Raw genomic sequence first — 15,852 nt, 5'->3', positions numbered from 1 at the left:
ACGGGCGCTTGCGCGGCCGGAAGTAAGCCTCCCACGGCAGGGCAGTCTACCTGCTTATTCTCCCCGCCCCAGCCCCAAATAAAATATAATATCAAGGAAGAGCCGAGGCCGCTGTAGAAACTTGCAAAGGGACTACGTCTCTTTATTTACAGTCGAAAACTCTGCCATGTACACCTCTGAAAATATTTTAACAAAAAAAGGGGGGGAGGGAAGAGTGGCCTGGCCCACCTTTTTCTCCCCCCCCCACAAAAAACTGGCCAAGCGCCTTTCTCGCTCCTGCCCATCCTCAGAAGGTCCATTGGTTTGAACCAGGGCTGACGGTCTCCCAAGGGGGCCCCCTTTTAAGTCCCGTGGACTTCGACTCCCAGAATCCCCCATTCCCCTAGCCTGCTTGGCGGAGAGATTGCAGGCGGGGTTGAAACCTTAGCGAAGATGCCTTGGGGGATTCTGGGAGTTGGAGTCCACCCAGTCTTAAAGGGAGCCGCATTTGGAGACACTGCCCCCTCCCTATGAAGTGGGGGGACAGGAACAAAGTCAAGCTGTGCTCCTCTTCGAAGCACAACCAAAGAAATCGGGGTTACCCCCTTTGGCCTTCTCAGATCCCCGCCGGGGACAAAAAAAAAAATATCAACCGAGGTTTCAAACAGAGTCCGCCAAAAAAAAAATATCAGGACCACAACCTGGGGGGTGTTTTAAAACCTTCCCACCAGTGAAACCAACTGAGCCCAGGGGGTGTGTGTATGTGCGTGGAAAGAAACCAGGAAAAGGAAAGGAAAAAACGAAAACTCTTTTTGTCTTCTATTTACAAAGAAGAAGAAGAAGAAGAAGAAGGTGGTGGTGGTGGAGCAGGACAAGAGGAAGGAGAGAATTCAAAAGGAAACCAAAAGACTCTGTGTTATACCTCCCCGCTGTGGCCGGAGGCCCAAGAGTGGACGCAGGACCTTCCCGGTCGTCTGGACGCCCGAACAAGCCCCCACCCCCACGCAGGAGAGAGGGCTGGGGTGGGGGTGGGGTTTAAGGCCAGGAGGGCCCACTGCAGCCTAGCCAGGATCGACCGAGCGCCGGAGTTTCGTTACCGTTGCCGCTTCCGCTGGCCTGCCACCTCGTTTCCGGTTGCCCCTGGTATTCAAAGGGGATTCCCAATCAGAGCAGCCTCCCCCTTTCTCTCTCTGCTCCCTGTCCAGAGCCTGGTTTTTATTTTCCACTCCCTCCGCAGGACGAAAGCCCTTGAGAGCCGCAGGCCACCCCCACCCCCCACCCCCACTCCTGTGCTAGGGTTCCCCTCCGCCTGCCCGCGACCCTGGGGGGCCGTCGCGCTGAGTGCCGTGGGGGGCTGAGGGGCCGGCGGTGGCGGCGCCTGCTTCCGCGAGCTTTCTTTGCATTTCTGGCAAAAGAAAATGTCGGGGACGTTGGTCTTCTTGATCTTGGCGCAGGAGAGGTGGATCCAGGTGCCGCACTGGTTGCATTCGATCATGGGCCGCCCGGCGAAGGGCTTCTGGCAGTAGCAGGTGATGAGGTCCCACGAGTCGTCGCCTGGAGAAGAAGCAAAAAAGGGGACGTTGAGAAAGGCAGCCTCCACCCGCCCCCAGAAAGAATTACAGAGGAAGGATCGAGTCTGTCATCTGCACCTCTATCGCTGTCTGGTTTGGTTCTGCAACCCAACAGGACAGACACGGACGCCAGAAAAAACAATGGCTACCAACCTGCCTTCCATGGAGGACCCGTATCCTGCACGAGTCAAAAAGAGGGCTGTGAAAATATCTACAGACCCCTCACATCCTGGACATAAACAGTTTCAACTCCTGCCCTTAAAAGGATGCTACAGAGCATTGCACACCAGAACAACCAGACACAAGGACAGTCCCTCCCCCCACAAATGCCATCACTCTGCTAAACAAATAATTCCCTCAACACTGTTCAACTATTGACTAAGTCTGCACTACAATTACTATTCATCCTCCCATCCTTCCTTTCACCCATCTTCTCCCACTTGGGACTGTATGACTGTAACTTTGTCGCTTGTGTCCTTACAATTTATATTGACTGTTTCCTGGTATGATTTGACTGCTTATTGTACCCTATAACCATTATTAAGTGTTGTACCTATGATTCAAGACTCTTGAATGTATCTTTTATGCATAGCGTATTTGCACCAAAGACAAATTCCTTGTGTGTACAATCACACTTGCCCAATAAAGAATTCTATTCTATTCTTTTTTCTATTCTAATTTCCATTCTATTCTTACTTCCATTCTATTCTTATTTCTCTTCTCTTCTATTATTTTCTACCCTTATTTCTGTTCTATTTCATTCTTATTTCTATTCTATTCCATTCTTTCATTCCATTATTCTCTCCCCTTCTCCTTATTTCTATTCTATTCTTATTTCTATTCTTATTCTATGAAGCACAGAGACATTTCAGAAAATGTGTTATCTGCCTGGGCAGCCTGCGTTCAGGGACTAGACCGCCGTTTGTATGAAAATGGTATTTCAAAGAATTGTTATTTGCTCAGAATTGGAAAAGTGACAAGATACCGATAGAGGGAAAAGTACAAACATTTGAATGTGCAGAGTGTCAAGCCCGAAATTGACCTCTGCATAGCTATTTTATTTAGTCTTATATATTCCTTTCCTTTCTCTTTGCTGGTTATGGCGGGGAGGGTTTTGGCCTTGCCACATTCCTTAGGTGGGAGGAGTGGAGATAAAGACAGTTGTTTAGGCTAGGAGGCTCTCGTTCCCGTGGGAATGAAATCTGACCCCGCTGAGACTTGGAGGTAAAGATGGATAACATCAGGCAATGTGGGTTTACTTCTATCGGGGAATGTGACTTTTGCTTCCCTAAATAAAAGAAATTTGTTTTGGAAGATGGAACGTTGCTCTTTTTTTTTCGAAATGGATGTCCTCGCTTGGAAACCTGACGCAGGGGGGAATAGGTTAACCTTGGCAACTAAAGAAAAAGAAGAAATGGAATATTATATATGGTATGGGACTTATATTTATCAATGGTTGGGAAGTAAAACAAATTAAAACGGAGTAGATGAATTATATAGAGAAATAAGTTAAGATTGTTTAAAAAAAAATAGACATATTAAATAAGTTATATAAGAAAATGGATTGTTATATTGGTAAGAAAAGTATTAATTATAATGGTTAGCACAAGACATAGGCACCCAGTCCACACATGGTTTGAAATGAAAGATGGGATTATTGTAAATATAAAGTAAAATAAAAATCCATTTAAGAAACGGTGAAGGGGTTGGACTAGAAGACCTCAGATAACAGATAATCAGAGTCACGTGATCAAAGTTGAGAGGCTTGGCAACTGGCATGCCCTTATGGCTGTTGCAGTATAATTCCCCTTTTGTGACCTTCTGACAAGCGAAGTCGGATTCACTTAAAAACGGTGTCGGTGATTTAACAACTGTGGCCGTTCGCTGAACGACTGTGGCAAGGCAGGTCGTAAAACAGGGCAAAATTCCCCTAATGATTAGACTTGCTTAGTAACAGAAACGGTGGCCATAAGGATGAGGACGGCCTGCAGTCCTGAAAATTCAACAGGTCGACTTAAATGGCTTTCGGTCCTTAAGTTTTAAGAGTCTCTCCCAAGTTTCAAAACAGAAACATGGAAGTTGTTTCAAAAAAAAAAAAAAACTGGACTGCCATTTGTCAGAAATATGGTGTAGGGTCTCCTGCTTGGGTTGGGGGTTGAACTAGATGACCCCAAGGTTCCTTCCAACTCTGTTAATCTATTAATGATGGATCATATTGTTGAGGTTGTGGGAGCTTCATCCCTGGAGGCTTTCAAGAAGAGACTGGACTGCCCATCTGTCAAAAATTGGTGTCGGATCTCCTGCTTGCAGGGTGTGTGTGTGTGTGTGTGTGTGTGTGTGTGTGTGTATCCTGCCTTTATTCCTTTATGTGAATGATTTAAGTCGCAAATATATTTAAGCCTTCTTCCTCCCTCCTCCTATTTTCTCCACAACAACCCTGTAAGGTGGGTTAGTCGGAGAGAGAGAGAGAGAGGGATTGGCTTTCGTGACCAAAGCGGGACTAGAACTCCCAGTCTCCTGGTGATTGGGCCAAAGTTACCTAGCTGGTTTTCATGCCTAAGGTGGGACTAGAACTCCCCGTCTCCTAGTGACTGAGCCAGTCGCCAAGTTGGCTTTCATACCTAAAGCAGGACTAGAACTCCCAATCTCTTGGTGATCGGCTAAAAGTCACCCAGCTGGCTTTCATTTTACTAAGGCAGGACTAGAACTCCCGCTCTCCCAGTTTCTAACCCGGTCTCTAAAAAAAACAAAACTAAACTCAAAAATGACCGTTCCGCCAACGTAAGAGAGAGGAGGATGCGGAAAGGAGAATCCGAACCCTCCCGAGAGGCAGTGTGTGTGTGTGTGTGTGTGTGTGTGTGTGTGATCTCACCTGATTCCACCATGATGTCCTCATCCATGACCCTCATCTCGCCTTCGCTGGAGCTTCCTTCCCCATCCTGGCTGGTATCCGGGCTGATGCCCTCCTTCCCTTCCATGTCCTCCAGCTTAATGGGGAAATTGGTTGCCAGCAGCTCCGGCGGCGCCTGGACCGAGACCAGTGCCGTGGCCGCCCCCGCCCCCTCCTCCTCCCCACCCGGCCACAGAGGGCCCGCTCCGTCCTCCTCCTCTTCCTCTTCCTCCTCCTCTTCCTCCTCCTCCTCCGAGTCCGTCTCGCTCACGGAGGTTTTGTGCTTCGGCTTCTCGCTGCGCTCCGGCCGTTTCAACTTCCGCTTCTTGCTCTTTTTGATGCGCGAGCGCTTCTCGACCGCCACCTCGCTCCGGTTGCGCTTGACGGCCCGCCTTCCAAGGCAGCCTTCCGGCTCCGCTTGTCCTTCTTCCGATCGGCGGGGACTTTGGGCCCGGCGAGCGGGGGCGGCTGCTTCCCCACCGGGTCCAAGTCGAAAAGGGAGTCCTTCAGCTTCATCTTCTCCAGCAAGGAGCTGTCGGATTTCAAGCGCCGGAAGGCGGCTTTCTTCTTCGACGACTTGGCCTTCTTGACAAAGGTCTCGATGGTGTGCAGGTCCGACTGCGTGGATTCCCAGCCATCACTGTCCACCACGCTCTCCGGACGCAGCGGCGAGTTGGAGCTGGACGGCGTCCAGTCATTCTCCTGCTGGGAAGACAAAAGGCAAGATTAGCCCTAATCCCACCTCGGATTAACGCACGAGTCCAGATTCTGGGAAAGAGATGATCTTGTCCCAACACAAATAGGAGCAGGTTTTGATGGCAGGACAGGCAGTCATGTGATGACCCAGAGGGGCGTGGCACAAAGGCAATCCAGTCAAATTAGCAATAAGAGTCCCTTTATTATCTCCAACTTTTCCCCCAATATCCAGGTTACCTTTTGGCTGGAGAAAAACTCTCCCAGGAACAGCCTTTGACTGCAGAAAATTCAGTCCAAAACATGGTCAATACAAACTGTAACTTAAAATCCAAACAAACCAAACTGAAGTAATTAGTTTGACAGGGCAGAAGGACTTTCAGACTTGAAAGCACAGCAAAACTCACACAGTTGGGAAGACGCCAGGAACACAGATAAGCCACAATACCAGATAAATTCACATTTGCTTGCTCTGCACAGCTTCCCTCTTTTATACAGTGTTCCCAGCTGTAGGTAATGAAGGGAATCAGGGCCCTTTCCTCCGCCCGTAAGCCACCCAACCCACGTTGCTCCCTTCTCCGTTCCTCCCTGCGTGCCCTAGGATGAAGAGTGGGTGGGCCGGGGTCTTCCTCTGAGCCTCCTTTCCCTTGTTCTACCTCTCCCCTGCTCTGCCCAGCTAAACTGTGCCCTTCCCCAGTTTCCTCCGACGGAGCCCCACTCCCACTCCCTGTCAGATGCTTCCCCCTCCAAGTCTGATTCTGACAAGGGCATGACACCTCGACTTACAACAGTTCCTTTAGCGACTGAAGTTACAACACGCTGAAAGAAAGGGACTTAGGACCGTTTTTCACACACTTACGACCGATACAGTATCCCCATCGTCACGGGTTCAAAATTTAAGCATTTGGCAGCCGACTCCTATTTATGACGGTTGCAACATCCCAGGGCCACGTGATTCCCCCTTTGCGTCTCTTTACAGCCATGCCACTAACTTGACAATTGCTGCGACTTGCTTAACAACTAGGTCGTAAAATGGGTGCAACACTCCCTGAACAACTGCAGAAATCTTGGGCTCAATTTGGGTCCTAAGTTGAGGACAACGGGGAGAAAAAGCAGATTTCCCCCCCCCTCCCAATGAACAAATGCTGCGCTTAATCAGATAAATGGCCTAGATATTAACACATAAAAACCGGAATGGTGCAATGGCCTAGAGGTGGGAGTTCGATCCCAGGTAGAGGCCGTATTTCTCTCTCTCTCTCTGGGCACAAGGAGGATATATCTGCCAAATATAACTCCACCATGGTGATAGGAAGGGCATCCGGCCAGTAAACACTCTGCTAGCTCCATTCCGTTGCCCAGATTCCACCCTGCAAGGGATTATGGGGTCGTTAAAAGATATTAATACGTAGGATCTCGAGAAGCAACATTATTTCAAAACTCAACCTGCAACCCACATATGTCAATTCCTCCCCATTTCCTCCCCTTCCATCATATACATGCCATAATATTACATGCTCCTTTTAGCCATGTGCCCTATGCCTTACGATTTATAAAGCACTAATCATCACCTTGGAGAAGGTCTTGACGTCTTAAATTTGTTCTTTGAAGCCCCTGAATCTGGATTTTATGCCCCCAACTATATTTATTTATTTAATATGGCTGCCTATTCGCCCATGGCGACTCGAGGAGGCTTACACAATGTAAAACCATATTTAAAAAACAAAAATAAAAACTAACAAAAAAAATAATCAGATAAATCAGTGAAGTACAATAGAACGAAATTTGTAAAAAAAATTTAAACAAAAAATACAAGCCCCTTCATGCATTGATTTTATTTTGAGAGGGTTTTCCCCCCCCCCCAATTTACATTCTATGAGTGCGTACAATGGTTTGGCCCTCCCTCCACAACTCTTCCACTTTCTCCCGTGGCCCCTTCCAGTGTAATGTCTCCAGGAAACCCCCAAAATTCTGTTGGGCTTCCCTTTCGCTCCTCTTGCATCGCGACTGTCGTCGCTCTGCAATTCCACAAGTTATTTCATTTTGGCAAGGTGAACTGCAATTAGGACTTCTAAAAAACGGACGCAGAAGCGGCGAGGTTTGTAAAGTAAAATCCCACGTTATTCCCCGCCCGTGTCCCACTAATTCATCGGGACTAATTTTCGCATCCCTTTTAAAATCCTTGTATGGTTTCATACAACAAAACAAAACAGGCTGCTGGGTCCAGTAGCGACTTGTAATAAAGCAGGGGTCTCCAAACGTGGCCCCTTTAATACCTGTAGACTTCAACTCCCAGAATTCCCCAGCCAGCTTAGCTAGACTTCAACTCTCTATGCCTGCTTACTCTCTTGTCATCCCTTCCTCTGCAATCTCTCTGCCCTAGGGAGCAGGAAGGGAAAAAAGAACAACAGGCATGGTTAAATGGGGAATTCTGGGAGTTGAAGTCCACCAGGCTTAAAGGGGTCACGTTTGGAAACACCTGGAATAAACTTTCCTCCTCAATTTCCAGTAAATTTTGATAACATCTGGATAACCATGATTTTGAAGCCAGCAGCCCACGGCTTAACAAAAAATAAAATTCCCAATGTATCTAAAGTTTATTGGCAGCCCCTGTGAGCATTGAACTGTCCAATATTTAATTGGGATTAAAACAACCAGTAGAGGTAACCAAGGATTTGCAACCTGGGTTTCTCTCCATCTGCTCCACGGAAGACGCAGAAGGTTTAAGCTACGTTCCGGGGAAACAAGCCATCTTAGCAACATCTAAGGTTGTTGGTGGGGGGAGGCAAGCAAACCACTAATAATCCCAATACAGCTTCCACGCCAGCTGTAATGCCCAGCTCAGCTGCCAGGGGGGCAAGAACTCCCCTTCCCAAGATGCACCACGCTCCCAGAGGGTTGGTGGCCAAGAACTACCCTTCCCAAGATGCAACTGGGCGCTTTCAAAGCCCTGCCCAGGCTGGCTTTTGGGCAAAGGGGTGGTGGTGGTGGTGGTGGTGGAGACTGCCTACATTTCCCAGCATGCACCGCCTGGCCGCGTCGGCCTTGAAATGGCTTCCGAGGAGGCTGGGAGTTGCAGTTCCTGCTGGGGAAGCTTTCCCAAAAAGCAGCATGGGGAAAGAAGGGGAGAAGGGAAAGAGCCCTTCCCGCGGGCAGAGGGGCTTCCAATGCAAAAAAAGGGGGCTCAGGACCACTCCAAGAAGACCCCCGCCCATTTTTTGGTGGTGGTGGGGAAATTTAACCCAGCTAAGGAAGCATTGCTTGCTTGCTTTTGCCATGCATGCAGACTTCAATCACATGCGCGTGTGATTTAGAGGAAGGGGCGAGTTCTTTCCCAAACCCCCCTCCTCCCCCAAAAATAAGAAACTACACCCCCCCTCCCCAATCACTCACCTCTTTGGAGGAGGGGATGTAGCCGGCATAAGTCAAGACGAAGCTGCAAAATTTGTTGAAGTCCTCGATGGTGCGTTGCCGCTTTTCCGGAGGCTGGTAAGGAAAATAATTTGGGGGCGGGGGTTCGAGGAAAAGGACGTTAAACGAGGACTTGCATGCAAAAGGAGCCCCCCACCCATACCTGCTTTTCTCTCTTTACGGGGATGGGGACTAGAGATGGGAGTCTCCAAAGTAGGGAGGGGGGGCATGCATGCACCGCTTGGAAAGCCCCCCCCCTTTTTTTTCTTTCTCCATGTGCTCCTTCCATCCAACCCCCCCCCCAAAAAAAATAGGCGGGTAGGGTGGCTAGAGAGAGAGGGGGTTGCTTCCCATCCGGAGCACATGCTGCGATGTTGAAAGTTGGAAGGGTAGGGGGCAGAGAAGGGAGGGAGGAGAAAGCCCTCCACCTTCCAACGACACCCTGAGAGCAGAGGAGACCCCCTCCCCCCACCCCAGGAAGGGAGCCCCTTCCCCACCCAAAAACTTTTTCCTTCTTCCCGCCCCCCACTTTCCCACCGGTTTCTCTCCCTCTTTACCTGTGTCTCGGCTTTGAGGCTCGGAGGGGGATCTGGAGAGAAAAAAAGGGGGTGGGTGGGGGAGACGGAACAAAAAAGAGGAGGGGGTTATATTGAGAAGGGGGGTGAGGTTGGAAGGAGAGGCCTCTCTCTCGACTGCCCCCTCCCCATTGCAGCCCACCCCGAGGAAGAACGGAAGGGGGGAGAGAGAGAGAAAGAAAGCGCCGCACAAAGCGGAGGGAGAAGAAGAGACCCCCCAAAAACACATGCACTCCAAGGAGAAGCCCCCTCCCCTTCGACCACCCACCCTCCCTAGCATTGCGGGAGGGGCTCCTGACCCCTCCTTTCCCACCCCACCCCTTTCCTCAGCCTTTCGCCCGTCCGGGGGCTGGCAGGAGACCCACCCCACCCCCAAAGCCCTCCACACAGGTTTAAAGAGGGGAGGGGGCTCTAGAAAGCCCCCAACCCGGTGAGAAGCGGCTCCTCTTCCCCCAACTTCGCTCCATTCCACCCGCGTGGGAGGGGAAGGCCAGTAGGAGACCCCCTCAACCCCCCCAAAAGATTTAAAGAGGGGAGGGGCTTTCCTTAGAGCGCTCCAGAAAGCGCCCCTCAACCCGGTGAGAAGCGGCTTCTCCCCTCCGCAACTTTCCCCCCTTCCACCCGCGTGTGTGTGTGGGGGGAGGCTGGAAGGAGACCCCCCAACCCCCCCACAGGTTTAAAGAGGGAGGGGCTTTCCTTAGGGCGCTCTAGAAAGCCCCCAACCCCCCCAACCCGGGGAGTAGCGGCTTCTCCGACCTCTCCCCGCTCCCCAACTTTCCCCCCGCTCGGCTTCCTCCTCAGCCGCCCCCTCCCTCTGGGGACCCCGTACCGGAGAGGGGGTCTTCCCCGCGCCCCAAAGCAGCCCCCCTCTTTCGTTTCCAGACCCACCCGCAAACTGGCTGGTCTCTCCCTACCTTCGGGGCTCGGCTCCGCCATGGCCGGCCCCGGGGACTCGCCAAGCCGCCGCCGCCGCTGCTCTCGCCGCCTCGCCCGGTGCTGCTTCTGCCGCCGCCGCCGCCGCCGCCGCCGCCCTCCTCCTCCTCCTCCCTCCCCTCCCTCCCGCAAACTAGTAGCGGCCGCCCCTCCCCTCGGCTTATGCCCCGTCGCGGTGCATCTCGGGAGGTGGAGTCTCGCCAGCCGCAACGGGGTCCCGCCGGCACTACAGGTCCCGGCAGGCCCCGCGCGTCGCGCTTGCGCAGTTTCGTTAAAAAGGAAAAAAACACACACCATTCTCCTCCCCGCGAGGCAGGACGGGTAATGTGGTCTCGGCCTTTTCGGCCCGTGGGCAAGGCGCGGGAGGGTTGGGGGGGAAGGCGCGCGGGAGAGAGAGAGGATCACGGGGGCTGTAGTCCCCAAGGCGAGGAGCCACGCGAGACGGGGGAAACCCCCCCCCTCCCCGCGTGCGTGGCGGGCGGGCGGCTTTTTTGGCAGATAACAGTTCATCAGAGTTGGAAGGGACCCTGGGGTCATCTAGTCCAACCCCCCGCGCGCCACAGCAGGAGGCCTACACCCTTTCTGACAGATGGCAGTCTGGCCTCTTTTTTGAAAAGCTTCCAGGGATGAAGCTCCCACAATTTCTGAATAACGGAATAATAAACAGTGTTGGAAGGATCCTTGGAGGTCATCCAGTCCAACCCACCCTGGCCCAAGCAGGAGACCCTACACCATTTCTGACAGATGGGAGTTCAATCTCTTCTTGAAAGTCTCAAATGATGGTTTGTTACAGAGAGAATAGTCACAAGAGCCAGACTAGGATGGTACAAAAGATCAGAAGGATCAAACTTGCTAAGAGAGGCAATTTCGGGTTCCTTGTCCCGGGAGGGGGGGTCTCCAGACTTGGCACCTTCCAAGACTTGTGGGACTGCCAACTCCCAGAACTCCCAATTCAAACCTGCCTGTTCCCCCACCTCCCCATTATAGCTTCCTAGAGTGGCGAGATCACAAGAGAGTAAGCAGGCCAAGAAGAGTTTGGAAGACCACAAGTTGCCTCTTTGAGCGGCCCAATGCAAGTCCTGGGAGGGTGGGGGTTTGCCCTTCACCTGCCAATCAAACCCATGTAGCCTTGGGGCACTGCTAAAAGCCCCCACCTGCCAAGGTGACTCTCCTCTGCTAATTGGCTTTCTCCATCTGCTAGAGATCACAGCTTGGGAGGACACCTGTTTTGCATTGAACTCCCACTTTTCCCTTTAATGAAAGCCGCCACTCTTCTGGAAGGTTCTTAAGGCTCGACTCACCACCGCCAAATCCCCTTCTAGGGCTGGAACAGAATGGGGGGGGGGAATTCAGATCATGGGTTGCCCTCTCCCCTCTTCGGAAGAGCCTTATCGCTCCCGCTGCCTTAAGAAAGTTCAAAATGTTCTCAAAGACTTATCTCATCCTGGGCACCTTTGTTTTGAACTATTACTATCTGGCAGATGGTACAGGAGAATGAAAACAAGGACAAATTAGCTGAAAAAAAAAAACAGCTTCTATCTCAGGGCTCTTTTGAACTCTGCAGTGTTGGAGTGGTGTGGAGGGTTTCCAGTTCAATGTGTGCAGGGTGAAGGATGTGTGGTTCTCATTATTTTCATGGTCATGGTCATGATATGCACTGAAGATGGTGTTTGATTCCGTTGTAGGAGGTGCAAGGACAAGAAAGTAATCTAATTCCAATGTGTTGAGAAAACACTGGACGTTCTTTCCCCTCCCTTTCTCCCTTATTCAACTCAGCTGCCCCAGATTTTTTGCAATGTCGGCGCCGTATTAAAAAAAAAAACCTCGACAATAAAATAATTCTCCAGAGTCTGACACGTTCTCTTTTATATAACTTTTTTTTTTGGTTTTGTTTTAATTTGCATTCGTTTCCCATCCCCGAAAACTCTGGTTACAGAAAGTCTTGCCAGGCGAACACGCCTCCTGGAAGAAAAGCAAAACTTGGGGTGCGTGGTGAAGGAATAAAATAAAAGAAAAAAACGAAAACGGAGAGGGGAGGGTTGTTTCCCTTGTTGCTTTTGGAGAGAAATTCCAGATTACCTTTTTCAATAGAGAAAAAAAAAGAAAAGGATAGAAAAGAAAGCAATCAAGCACATAGGGGGACAATGCAAGGGAGGAGGTATTTTAATTTTAGCCACAACCACCTCAAAAAGAAAACCCAGAGGAGGGAAGGAGTTAAAAGAGGGAGAGAGTTAAAGATTCACAGCCAGAAATTAAAGGGTGGGGAGGGGGGGAAAGAGAGAAAGACCACCCCCATTTTCCTGAAGCAAAAAAAAAAAAAAAAAGAAAAGAAAAACACAACCTTTTAAAACAAAATCAACAAGTAACAGAAAGTGCAGGTCCCTTCAGGGGGCAAGGTGCCCCTCGGCGGCAGCCAGTGGACTGCAGGGGTCTTACATGGTGCCATAAACGCTCTCGTCGCTGTAGGCGATATAAAGGAAAAAATCCTCCTCGTGATGTTCCTGAAATGGGGAGGGGGAGATGCTGTTAGATCAAAGCACTTTTAAGGGGAGGGGAGAAAGATCTCAGGTCAAGCCACCCAACTAACTGTAATAATATTTGTAAGATTTACACACGGCCTTATCTTGAGGGCTGTCAAATGAGCCCCCTCCACCCCCAAACAAATCACCTGTGTGAATAGCAGGGTTGAGAGATGGTCTGAAGCCCCTTCCCCAGAAACCCCCCCCTCAACAAATACACCTGCTGACCCAAAGACTACAACTCCCATCAACCCCTTTCCCACCCAGAGTTGGATTTTACTTTATTGGGAAACTGACGCAACCCAGTCAAAAATAGCAGGAAACAGTAAAATATCACAATAAGGGTTACTATTTACCCCTTTTATAGGTTTTTGCTACTTTCTTTTATTGGCTGCACGCTTGTGTTATTCCTAATGTTAAATAGTAATAATTAGTTTTGGAAGTACGAGTTTTCCTTGTTATTTGTACTATTATTCTGCCATTTTGAAAGTGCTTGGTCGATACCTGGGATGCTGGCAGCAACCCTCATCAATTACTTGTGATACATTTTAAAATGTTGACTGAGTTTCATGTTTAATAATGAATAAAAGAGATAATAAGTAGTTTTGGAAGTATGCTGAGTTTTCCTTGTTATACAATTCTGCTGTTTTGAAAGGACACCGGCTTGTGTACAGGTGACAAACTCCTTGCGTATCTCCCCGGCCAAATAAATAAAGTATAAATCAGAATAAAGTTTTAGCAGGAAGATCGAGGGTGGATGGGACACTCAACCCGGCTAAGAGGTTGGGGTTTCTCCCAAGTCTTCATTTTCTCCATGATTTATTTTTTCCTTTTATCTTTTGCCAATTTGTTGTTTACTGAGGTTGACAAACTATTTGAGGCTAAATCTTTCCTCCTTCTCCTCCTCTCCTTCTCCTGTCCTCTTTCTCTCTCCTTTTTCTCCTCTCCCCATCTCCCCTTTCTCTCCCTTTCCTCCCCTTTCTCTGTCTACGTCTCCTTTCTCCTCCTCTCTTTTTCTCCTTTCCCTAGAAAAGGCGGTCGGTGAAGGACGGGGAGGGAAGACCCACCTGGTAGAGCTGCCCCATGGTGGCACTGGTGGGGGGGATAACGTTGTTGACGAAGAAGAAAAGGGCGTCCTCGGCCCGCAGGTGGATTCTTTTCCGGATGAGGAAGTAAAACTGGCCCACTGGGGAAAGGGCACCAAGAGGAGAGAGCCAAGTCACACAGGAGGGAGCGCCACAAAACGGGGCGGGGGGCAAGAGACCCTTAAAAAGGGGGGAAGGTCTCCCATGGCCTCGGGGAAATCCCCTTGAACAAGCTCGCCCCCCCTCCCCTCCCATCAATGAGCCTCTCCTCCCCCCTCACCTGTCCGGGTCTCTCACCTGTGAGGTCGGAGGGCACCAGGTATTTCTTTTTATCCAGGTCCCCTATTCGGGCCTTGGGGGCTTTTTCCACGATGACCTGCCGGGGGTTAAAAAAAAAAAAAAAAAGCAGGAGGATGAGAAAAGGGGAAGGAAGCCCTGTCCGGGAAAGTCCGGACACCCTCAAAAGAGACTTCCGGGGGAAGGGGAGTGGGCGCCTCTCTAGAGACTCACCGGGACTCTGTCCGGGTACTTCTTCCGGATCTTCTCCCCTCGGAGCGGCGCTTCTCGAACGGGTGCTCCTCCTTGTAGACGAACTTCATGGCGGCGGCGGCGGCGACAAACGGAGGAAGCGACGCGGCGGACCGAAAAAGGGGCCGCTGCACCCAAGCAACGCGCATGCGCGGGAGGCCGACGCGGCGCAGCGATCCGAGGGGCGCGGGGGTGGGGAAGGAGTCCCGGCGAGGCGCGGCCACGCCCACCGAACGGCTCTCGAGCCTCCAAACGGGCGCCGCCGGCTCTGTTTTGTTGGTTCGGATGGCGCGAGGGACCCTGGAAGCGCTTCGGGCATCGACGATGGCCCGGATTCCCGGGAAGGAAAGCCGTGTTTTTTTTCCCGTCCGCTTGGCTCGGGCCCCGCCCCTCCCCTCGGGCGCGTGACGTCAGCGGGCGCTGCGTATCTCTGCGTGCCCGCGTGACATACCAAAAACAAAGTAGTCCGCCGAGCCGCCGCCGTGGCAAAAAGGGCTCCAACGGGACGCCAAACGGCGGGACTCGAAGGGAAAAAGAGGCCGGGGGTATGGATGGAGCGGCCCGCTCCCAAAGCACCCCTTCCCTTTGAAAAGGCGGCTTCCGCTCAAACGGCGCGGAAGGACACGGCAAAGGAAGGGAAGGGGATGCGCAGCGTCCCGTCATGTGACTGACGTCAGAGGAGAGGAATGGTCACGTGGCGCTGGCCGGCTCGCCCACGGCAGGCGCGGGCATCACGTGACGAGGCCGCCCCCGCTGGGAGCCTAGGGCGGATTGCAACGCCCCTCATTGCTTCCTGCGCTCGGCTGGGATGGGCGTTGTAGTCCCCAGCGGGGCTTAAAGCCGCCCGCAGCGCTGCTGGGCGAAGGGGAAAGGCCGCTGCGACAGGGAGAACACGGGCAGCCTCCGCCTGAAACAGACCGACCCCCCCCACACACACCTTTTGTTTTGCAATGCGCGTAAACCGCAATCTGGGGGGTCACACAACCAACCACGGATTGTAGTTTATCAACATCCAAGGATTCGAGGGTACTACAATACAACACGTAGAATGTGTCGGAAGGGGCCTTGGAGGTCATCTAGCCCACCCCCCTGCTCAGAAAAACAATGACGGGTTGGAAGGGGTCTCAGAGGTCATCGTGTCCAATCCCCTGCTGAGAACAGGAGTTGGAAGGGGCCTTGGAGGTCATCTAGCCCAACCCCTACTCAGAATAACAGGAGTTGAAAGAAATCTTGGAGGTCATCTAGTCCAACCCTCTGCTCATAATAACAAGAGTTGGAAGGGACCTTGTAGGTCATCTAGTCCAACCCTCTGCTCATAAGAGTTGGAAGGGACCTTGTAGGTCATCTAATCCAACCCTCTGCTCATAATGAGTTGGAAGGGACTTTGTAGGTCATCTAGTCCAACCCTCTGCTCAAAAGAACAAGAGTTGGAAGGGACCTTGGAGGTCATCTAGCCCAACCCTCTGCTCATAACAAGAGTAGGAAGGGGCCTTGTAGGTCATCTAGTCCAACCCTCTGCTCATAAGAACAAGAGTAGGAAGGGACCTTGAGGTTATCTAGCCCAACCCCCTACTCAGAATAACAGGAGTTGAAAGAAATCTTGGAGGTCATCTAGTCCAACCCTCTGTTCATAATAACAAGAGTTGGAAGGGACCTTGTAGGTCATCTAGT

The 15,852-nt window shown here is 51.2% G+C and overlaps 2 protein-coding genes across 2 annotated transcripts; both read right to left on the bottom strand.

The window, feature by feature from the left end:
- Window positions 1-114: 114 nt before the first annotated feature.
- Window positions 115-10,173, bottom strand: PHF23 (PHD finger protein 23). The gene is given in 6 exon segments (XM_087946583.1): window positions 115-1,533; window positions 4,423-4,827; window positions 4,830-5,142; window positions 8,524-8,616; window positions 9,099-9,130; window positions 10,031-10,173. Coding segments are annotated over 6 exon segments (1,272 nt in total). The 5' UTR covers window positions 10,053-10,173; the 3' UTR covers window positions 115-1,126.
- Window positions 10,174-11,907: 1,734 nt separating this feature from the next.
- On the bottom strand, window positions 11,908-14,339 carry GABARAP (GABA type A receptor-associated protein). Its single transcript, XM_026692116.2, is given in 5 exon segments — window positions 11,908-12,550; window positions 13,636-13,754; window positions 13,951-14,029; window positions 14,164-14,204; window positions 14,207-14,339. Coding segments are annotated over 5 exon segments (432 nt in total). The 5' UTR covers window positions 14,331-14,339; the 3' UTR covers window positions 11,908-12,481.
- Between the last annotated feature and the right edge of the window lie 1,513 nt (window positions 14,340-15,852).

The sequence above is a fragment of the Notechis scutatus genome, chromosome Z (assembly GCF_049901735.1).
Source record: "Notechis scutatus isolate UNSWTSFEM ecotype Mainland chromosome Z, rNotScu1.2, whole genome shotgun sequence".
NCBI lineage: Eukaryota > Metazoa > Chordata > Lepidosauria > Squamata > Elapidae > Notechis > Notechis scutatus.
The sequence above is the reverse complement of the archived record's forward strand: the minus strand, read 5'-3'. Positions and strand labels throughout refer to the sequence as shown.